This window comes from Balaenoptera borealis, assembly GCF_965194805.1.
Source record: "Balaenoptera borealis genome assembly, chromosome: 8".
Classification (NCBI taxonomy): Eukaryota; Metazoa; Chordata; class Mammalia; order Artiodactyla; family Balaenopteridae; genus Balaenoptera; species Balaenoptera borealis.
In genome coordinates this window covers 25,177,485-25,187,267 of record NC_138865.1, presented here as the reverse complement: position 1 = coordinate 25,187,267, position 9,783 = coordinate 25,177,485, and the positions used below count along the sequence as shown (strand labels likewise).

At 41.1% G+C, this 9,783-nt stretch overlaps 1 protein-coding gene across 2 annotated transcripts in view; it reads right to left on the bottom strand.

Moving 5' to 3' along the window:
* Positions 1-9,783, bottom strand: part of FAM120A (family with sequence similarity 120 member A) — a 103,473-nt gene that overhangs the window by 2,909 nt on the left and 90,781 nt on the right. Inside the window, exons 14-17 of one of the 2 annotated variants that reach the window (XM_082401037.1) lie at positions 8,862-9,045; positions 8,135-8,272; positions 5,655-5,796; positions 5,090-5,186 (exon numbers count right to left, since the gene is read on the bottom strand). In XM_082401037.1, coding sequence (XP_082257163.1) covers positions 5,090-5,186; positions 5,655-5,796; positions 8,135-8,272; positions 8,862-9,045 — 561 coding nt within the window. The remainder of the gene's footprint in view (positions 1-5,089; positions 5,187-5,654; positions 5,797-8,134; positions 8,273-8,861; positions 9,046-9,783) is intronic. The other variant, XM_082401036.1, reaches the window with a different exon arrangement.

Sequence of the window (9,783 nt, the reverse complement as noted above, 5' to 3'; positions counted from 1 at the left end):
AAATCTCAAAACCCTCACTCTCTCGAGGAAAAGTCCACTTGCCAGACTAAACACACACTTGTGGCAGAGTATTGCCAGTGGTGATTAAGCAGTTTCCCCATGGGTGCCTGCTACATGAAATGTGTTGAGGCGCCTGCTTATTAGGGAACCTCCCTATAGTTATGAAGGATGCAGGAAGACTAAGAAAGAAAGCCAGTCTGTACCTGTTTGGAAACAGACACTCCCCCTCTCTACAGCTAATTCTTCCCATAAGCGTAGGCCACTGCAAGGAGTCCCCCACCACTATACGCACCACAAGCACGGGGCAGCACCGCCTCCTCTGTCCCACTGACACATCGTATCAGAACTGGCCCCATCAGGATGGCAGCAACAGAGAAAGGAAGGCCAGAGACTCTTAGGAAACAAGCTGCCCTTCATCATCTGTCCTTCTCAAGGTGCAAGAATACTACTTTCACTTAAAAACAAGCAACAGGAAGTACCAAGGAATCCACACATTATGGCAATAAAAGATGGAACAACATCCCTAAGGACAATGAAATACATCAGAAAGGCATGTCAATAAAAGACCAAGACTGCTTCCTTTGATTTTAAAACAGGCTGTGACAGGACAGGTTGAGGAAGAGGAGCACAGACTAAACCAGGAAAAGCCATAAAGTGAGGTGAAAAACTTTGGGAAGAATTTAAAATAAAGAAAAAATAATTCGAGAAATGAACACTAAACTAGAAGAAACAACACCAAATAAACATCATAGTACCTGAAGGTGAAAGAACAAAATTTTTTAAATCAGAGAGATGAAGAAAGGGAAATGCAGATCAAAACCACAATGAGATACCATTTCATACCCACTAGGATGGCCAAACTCAACAACAGATAGTAGCAAATGTTGACATGCATGTAGAGAATTGGAATCCTCATACATTGCTGATAGGAATGGAAAATGGTGCAGCCATTTTGAAAACAGTTTTGCAGTTCCTCAAATGCTTAAACACAGAGTTACCATATGACCCAGAAATTCACTCCTACATGCATACCGAAGAGAACTGAAAATGTGTAGTTAACAGTTAACAGTACTCTTATATATTTGAAAGTTGTTAACAGTAGTTAACAACACTCTTATAGTTAACAGTACTCATATATTTGAAAGTTGCTAAAAGAGATAGTTAACAGTACTCATATATTTGAAAGTTGCTAAAAGAGTATATCTTAAAAGATATACTCATCACAAGATATACTCATCACTTAAAAGATTTCTCATCACGAGAAGAAGAAATTTGTAATTATGTGTGGTGATGGATGTTAACTAGACTTACTGTGGTGATCATTTTGCAATAAATACAAATATCGAATCATTATGCTGTACACATGAAACTAATATAATATTATGTGTCAATTACATCTCAATAAAACCGGGGGGAAAAAACCAAACTTGTACATATATGTTCATAGCAGCATTATTCATAATAGTCAAAAAGTGGAAACAATCTAAATGTCCATCAACTGATGAACAAGTAAACAAAATGTAGTGCATCTATATAATGGAGCATCACTCAGCAATAATACAGAATGAAGTCCTGGTATGGGGCACAACATGTGCATTTACATGAAATGTACAGAGAGCAACTCCAGACAGAAAGCAGAGCCACCAGAGACCATGGGGGTGGGGTGTATTGACTGCTCATGAATAAGGGGTTTCTTTTGGGGTGACGAATGTTCTGGAATTAACGGTGATTGCATATGACCTTAGGAAGAGACTGAATTATACACTTTAAACAGGTGAATTGTATAGTATATGAGTTACATCTCAAAAAAGAAAGGAAGAGACGAAAAGGAATCAAGAGTATGCCAAACACTGAAGACAGACCCAGAAGGACTAGTACAACAGGAGCACCAGAGATGAAAACAAAGCAAAGCAAAAGAACTGAAATGAAAAACTAGTAATTCAAGAAAATTTTCTGACATAAAACAAATTTGAAATTGCATTTGGAAAGAAAGCATTGCGTACCGAGTGCACTGACCAAGAACAACCAGCAGCAGGGCATGTCACTAAACTTCGATGGAAAAATGAAAACAATTTAGGCATTTAGGCCAAAACAGCAAATGTCTTTTCCCTTCAAAGGGAAAGACAATTCAATTATTATTAGCCTTTAACAGCAAAGCTTTATAACAGAGGAAAATCATATAATGTGTAAGTCACTTGAGAAGATGTGAACCAGTATTTCTAATTGCTAGGAAAATAAACCGTTTTCAAATTAAACACTGTTTTCCTAAGTCTTCCCTAGGAACCCACTAAAGAAAGAGCCTTAGAGGGACAAAATGGACCAGCAGACTCAAGGCTGGTGGGGCACGGGACACAATTATCTACGAACCCTGGACAAATGTGGCTGAAAGGAGTATACTTTGGCCAATGTAGACCATAGTGGCAAAGCTATTTTTCAAAACTGTGAGGATGACGGGGGAAAATGGGGGAAGCATATACCAACATTTTCTTTTAATTGTTCCCAGTGATTGTGCTGTTGATGGAAGAATTAGCTATTCCTAGCAGACTGTGTATGCAATGTGGGATGAAGTAAATAATGAGTTATGGGATGTTCTAATTTAATCACCCTCCGGGTTCTTAGGAACCAAGATTCTCAGAAGGGAAGAAAAGACATACTGATATAAACAGTAAAGGTTAAGTCAAATTCCTGAAATCCTAAATTTGAATAAGAAGAGTCAGTTTAATTAGGGAGGAAAAAAGCAGCAGATTACATGTATATATGTTTGTGTGTGCATAGTATACGTGAGTGTGGATGTGTACACCTTTTCCCTCTAGCTCTGTTCATAGGAAAAGCCTAGAAATGGTGATTTGGTGTAGAAGAAAGAACATAGAGATGTAACAGAAATGAGACTAAATAAGAGCCTATAGTCCTCAGTTTGAACTGGAAACATCAGTGTGAATTCATGAGAATCATACCTTTAAAAAATACAATAAAAAGGCATATCGGTTGTGTGTGTGTTTACATATATAAAGAAACAGGACTCTGTGTGTCTATGTACACAGAACACTAGGAACCATGACTGACCCTATGGCAGCCAGGGTCCATTGGTGCCCCTACTTGAAATGCCATTTCTCACTAAAGAAACTGAGAAACTAAGAGAAACGACTGTCACTGGTCTGCTGGGCTGGGTGATACACCACACAGGAAGCTACTGAAGACTAGAGGTCACGGCAAAGGGCTCAGTGGCCAAGGATGGGTGAGGTGAGCTACAAAAAACCATGTGTTGACCTAGTTCCTGTAAGGGCTGTAATACTCAGGCACCAAACAGAAAGCAATGGGAAGCATCTTTTTATAAAAATACCCCAATAAATAAAGAAAAAGAAATGACTGAATGAGAATATCTTCATTTTGCAATCTGCAGTATATGAATGGATTAACAGGTCCTAACATAAAAATAGATAAGCAGACATGAAAGCACACACTACAGTCTTGCCACAGGGACAAACTGAAGTCCGATGCAGCATCCAGATCCAGCTACCAGCGGGCAAGAAAGGTCAGAGCCACATGGGGAACAGCACCATGAGTATGAGTGTGCACTCGGCAAAAGCCGGAAGTCTGCAGGTGAAATTACCTGGGTTGTCCTTCAATAGATAAGTGAAGGAAAAGAAACGGAGGGAGGGAAGCCTGCTGATTCAGAGAGACTTAGAAGACATAGCAAACTATAAGAAAATGAACACAATTCAACATCAGTGTCTAGGAACGCACATTGTGAGTGATAAAACCAGAAAGAGACAAGGGAGAAATAACTGAGTGTAAAACTCCAGGGTTGTAGTTATTTTGTGCAGAGGGAGGCAGGAGGTTGGTGTTGGGATTGGGCCCGTGAGGGGCTCTTGGTATGGCTGGGAAAATGCTATTCATCACACAGGTGATGGCTACATGGCTATTTGACTTATAACTCATTAAGCTACATTTGTGTGTGTGTGTGGTTTTTGGTATCTAGGTTTTATATTAAAATCAAAATAAAAGTGCTTAAGCAACATAGGGACACATATTCCCCACTACCAGCTTAGGAAAGGCCCCTGTATCCACCATGTATGACCATAACGTACAACCAGAGGCATTTTTATAGGACGAGCTCTGGAGAACCAGTAAGAATGAAGTTCTCCTCCCTCTTGTAAACCTGTCGAGAGGCCGAGAGTGCCTCTAGCTCAAAAGGGCATTTTGGTGAAGGCTGAGGAAGGTCAGGGTGGGGCTACAGGAGAGCCAGAATGAGCTGAGTGCCTCCCCCTTGCTGGATGCTGTGCTGCAAAGAGGGGCTGCCTGGGCCTGCTTTCAGGAAAGAGACTGCCTCTGCACTTGACTTGCTTGATGTATTTCATCAAAACAGAAGCTACCAAGACGCTAAGATCACCAGGCAAAGGCAGAAGTTTTATTTTCTCTTGGCCAAGTAAGTTTCCAAATATGGGTTATTAATAAATGAGTCACAAGAGTGTACTCCTCTTAATGTTTACAAGGACACTATGGGAAAAAACTGTACTTTGACTAAACGCCATAATTCAGTAAGTGAGACAACATAATACACATTGTTAGGGCTGATTGGTGTTTTTAAAAGATTGTTCTCAAGGGGAAGTTCATCAGAATCCAGGTCCTAAAATGGAATATCCAAAGCTGAAGAAAGTTCTAGCTCTTTCATGAAGACAGACGTGACTTTATTTTCTCATAAGCTGATCCTTTCAGGGAACAGCTAGTCATGATGGTCCAGGAGGAGAAAAAGATGCACTGTTCCAGGATTTAAAGTCACAATTTTCTTTTAAATCCTAAATGTGATTTACCTACGTAATGTTTTATAATATAAACAGCATTAATAGCTCCTGGATTATTCTCAGCTAAATTCCTATGTACAGCATGTGAACACGAGATCATGCTCTCTTTACCACAAGTGATGCTAAAATGATCTGGTAAGCACCATGTGCCGCTATTGTGTTAGAAGCTCAATAGCTACAGAAACATTCTGACACCCCTCCTATCTGGACACAGGCACTGAAACACTGGCCTGGGACGATCAGGCACTCAGGAGTGAACTGGTACTAGCACTATGTTGTGTTATTACCTGAATCGCACCCTGGTTTTTATAGCCTCTGCCATAGTACCTTCCACCTCTTCCAAATGTTCTGATCACTGGAGTGGAAATAACTCCTCTTGGACGCCTAGACACATAAAAGAGGACGAAAACAAGCAGACTTGAATCTGTTACAGATAACATTTAAACATTTAAAATAATATCAGATGGATTTAAAGGTGCCTAGTCTATGCTATAGGAAGCACAAACTTTATTAAATCATGGTCACGCCAAAGATTTAGTCCAAGTAATCAATCTTATTTTTTTGGTATATATCCAGTGTATTCAATTTTAAAAATAATGCACTTCAAAAATGATTTTTTAAAAACATTAAAAAATGGTTAATTGAGTAATTTTTGGATAATTATTTAATAATGGTTTAAATAATTACATAATGCTATATATAATGGATTCCTATACAACCACTAAGAATGATATGAAAGAATAATGTATTTAATGATGTAAAAATGTTCCTAGTAAACTCATGATTAAAGTAACAAGTAAGAGGCTGTTTTTTTAAGTTTATACAAATACATTTTCATTGTTCACAACTTACCCTCTTGCTGGTCCTCCAACAGAAACTACCTGTAGGGGGAAAGGCCCACGGCCTCCACGGCCCCGTCTGCTCCCAGCCCAGTGGCCAACCACGGTGCCAGCTATTTCTAGCTTCCCTCCCTGAGAAGGTATAGGTTGGATTCCTGCACAAAAGTAGATGAAAAAAAATCTTTACAATCACAGGACTAGCAAAGAGAAATAAGCAAGCAATTTCTTTTCAAATGTGGTTTCCATTTCATATGAAGCCCCTTTCTCTTGCTTTGTGAAGACTTGTTTATTATGTGAACTATCTATGTGCACGAGTTTGATTTTAATGGTTTTATTTTTAAGCTGTTGTTAAAAATACACCTGAAAGTAAGACAACTGTGTTGGCTATTTAAAGAACCCATGACAACTGAAATAGGTTACAACTGCAAAATGAGCACGACTGTTAGGTAGAAATAGATCCAATAAAGTATTGGGTGCATATGGCACACCTTCTATATTACCAAGATGGAAATCTGCAAACTCAGAATGTCTTTCTCTTTGGGTAATTACTTATAAGTTTACTACCTTAACTAAACATTACAGAAATTAATCAGTAAAGCTAGCCTGTTACTTCTTATTGCATTATTAAACAATAATTTCCTTAGACAGGGTTACAAATATTCATTGTATTCACTAACTTCTATTAATTACTGGTAGCCTGCATATTCTAAGGTTTTCTGACTTACCTAAGAAAATCCTCAAACAATTAGTTGGTACCAAAATTTCTGATAAAAACAAAACAAAACAGAACCTCAAGCATCTTCTTTTCTGGCACATGGAATGGATTATAATAAATTCTCCATCATCTTGGTATTAGCCATGATGATTAACAGCCAAGTAGCGCTGTTCAACAAAATCTACAACAAGCCTTACATTTTCTAGTAGCCACATTAAGAAAGTACAAAGAAACACATGAAATAAATATTAGTAATGTATATTTTAGGGAGTTCCCTGGCAGTCCAGTGGTTAAGACTCTGCGCTCCCAATGCAGGGGGCATGGGTTCGATCCCTGGTCGGGGAACTGAGATGCCGCATGCCACATGGTGCAGCCAAAAAAAAAAAAAAAAAAAAAAGTATATTTTATTTAACCCAATATACCCAAATTAACATTAATTTCAACATGTAATCAATATAAAAAACAACTACTAATGAGACATTTTACATTCTTTTTTCTGTATTAAGTCTGTAAAATTAGATGTGTGCTTAGGACACAGCTCAGTTTGGATGAGCCACAGTTCAAGTGCTCGAGAGCCACATGTGGCCAGTGGCTACTATACTGGACAGCACAGATCCGAATTCCAGACACAATTTGGTGGAAGTTAAGAAGCAGGTTCCTCTTGTCATTTCAGACTAAAAAACCACTTCTGACCAAACAATGTTCATAGTCAGAACTCCCCCCTCCTGCCCTCCCTGCCACCACAGTATTTTATCACAACTGCAGGCCAGCGTAAGTTTCCAGGTAAGGGTTGCAAGAAGCTGAAGCCGATTGTGAAGCAGAGAACACACGTTACTGTGCACTGCATAATGCGCAGTAACAGGAGGAAAAGCACCCTGGACAGCCGGGAGAACTAAGGGGAGGCAGGAGAGGGGCATGCAGTAGGAGAGGAGAAGTGGCTCCTACAGCTACAGAGAGAGGGCAGCATTCATCTGTAAGAGTCTTACTGCTACAAAAGATGTCTCTAGGTAGCTTCTGTAAGTACGCAAGTAACTGAGCTGGAAAAATATTCCCGGTCAAGAAAGGCTTGCCTATCCTAAAAGTTCTTCAAAATTGTATTTGAGTGATCCTGTAACGTAGACTTGATAGCCATGTTTAGATCCGCAGTCCCAAAATGTGGGATTTATGACAAAGTCACAAGTCATGGGCTTCAAAGTACAGCAAAATCACAAGATAGTATTTCAAGACTAAATGCTAAGACTTTTTCTCTCCCTCACAAGCCTAATACAAATAAGAAGAGAAGCAATGGGAATTTAAAATAGACTATTTATATATCTGATATTAGATCTTTCTTTAAAAATGTTTCTATGAAACAAACTGTGATAAAGTTTTCTATGCCAAGAACTGTACAATGCCCTTAGAATCTTCTATACAGGCATCATCCTCTCTCCCCAGAGGGGGCTGTTAGGGAATACGACAGGAAAAACACGTCACTGGGTATTAATGGGCCGCCTGTTCTATCACAGGAGACAGTGGTTAGGAGGCCAGGTGCACAGAAGAAGGGCTGTGTGTGGACACACACTGGCCCCTCTGGAAGGCAGAGATGGGCCACAGCAAAGCTGCTGCAGAGACCTGGGGGCAGGCAGAGGCTGGGAGAAGAGCAGCAGTGAATGCCAGAGTGGGGACCTATCAGGAAGGATATGGTGCTGGAGTCAGGACAGACGAGGAGGAAGAAGAGCCAGAAGAAGCGGGAAGCTGCTGGCAAACAGAAGCTCTAGGAGGAGGTGTGGCATAATTACCGCCCTGTGACTTGCTAGTCCTGCTGCTGTCACTGCCTGAGAACGCTCCGCAGTGTCCTGCTGCCGTCGCCACGCGGAAGGCACGGTAAGCGCCTGTCGCTACAGTTTCCCCATAGGGGCCTCCAAAGCCACAGACTCCTGTGGGACCCGGGTGGAGAGAGATGGGAGAAGCCATGAGGAACTGGGTTCAGGGAGAGCCACCAGTGGGCTTTCAGGTAGAGCAACCCCCATGTCCTTCAGCTGTTGTTCTTACACCATCAGCTGCCAGGGAGGAGACTCCTGACCCCTCTTGTCACCAACAACACTGAAATGTCGCCTTGCCTGCTCTTGCAGGAGCCTCTGGAGACCGAACACTATTGTTGTGGGCTCTGCCACAGGCTTGGGAGGTGGCCTTAGTGGAGGAGAGCTCCGCTGACCCCACACATGAGAAAATCTTAAATCACAAACGTGGGCAGAGTTTTCAGCTGCACTGACCAATTTTAAAATCTGATCTCTGCAATAGCTTTTGTAGTTCCCGCTCCCTTTCCCATACATAATCTCTTCCGGGATCAAGTTTGCTCCTTTCTAATGTGAAGAGATGTTGCTGCAAACTTCATAACTAAGCCTGTCAATTATTTACAAGGTCTCAACACAGCAAGATATTGCCCACTAAGAAGGCCTGCACGCTGTACGTGCGTCTGTCTCCCCACTCTAGCAAGTCCCTACATACAGCGGTGGACACACTCACCTGCAAAGCCCCGCCCTCGGCCCTGTGCTGGTGGGACGGGCCCGAAGTGCCGTGGGTACACGGAGGTGGGGTAGAAAGGCAGCGCCGCTGGCGGTGGGAAGGGGAGCGGGTGGCTCTGCCGGGAGAAGTTCAGCCCTTCCAGGATGCTCTGCCGCATCTTTTCTACCTTGGCAGCTTGCTCGGCCTGGAAGTCAAGGACTGGCATGTGAAAACTTCATTCACAAGGTTTCAATTGAATTGGAAAGAACAGGAAAGAAATGAGACATGCTGACCACTGTGCCATGCCTACTTATTTACCCATAAATAACACAGTCACAATCTGCTCAGTGACACTTGTTTACAGAATGCAAACATGACCCCAAAAGCAAAAATGCAAAAAAAAAAAAAAAAAAAATTAACAGATACCTCTTCATCTCGTAATCTTAATCTTATAAAACAAGAATTTAAATTTCTACTTTCTCAGCATATCTTCAGGTGAGAACCATTTACTATAAAGTTTATTAACTGAAAATGAATTTGGTTCTCAAAATCAATGACTAAGTCCAGACAGATCATGCTCACAGCCTTCCTTCCACTTGTGGACCAGGAGGTAGATGATGCCTAGTTCACATCTTTAAAATTTACTTTCCTATCCATTTAATTTTCGGTCAGGTATTTACTGTATTTTACAGAGAAGGAACTGAGGCACAGAGTGATAGATGCTTTTTAAGGGAAGCCTGGAGCTCTTCGAGACTGGACAGGACAACAGCCCAACTGATCTGTCTGTGGGGCTGTCTGTGAGATGACTGTTCAGTAACCTGCACAAATGTGGACAATACAACTTGTGTTATGTCAAATTCCACTGTGAATAAACATCAGAAACATTCAACTTGAGCGTCTTTTGTTAATAAATACATAAATATGTACACCAGCAACCAATCTT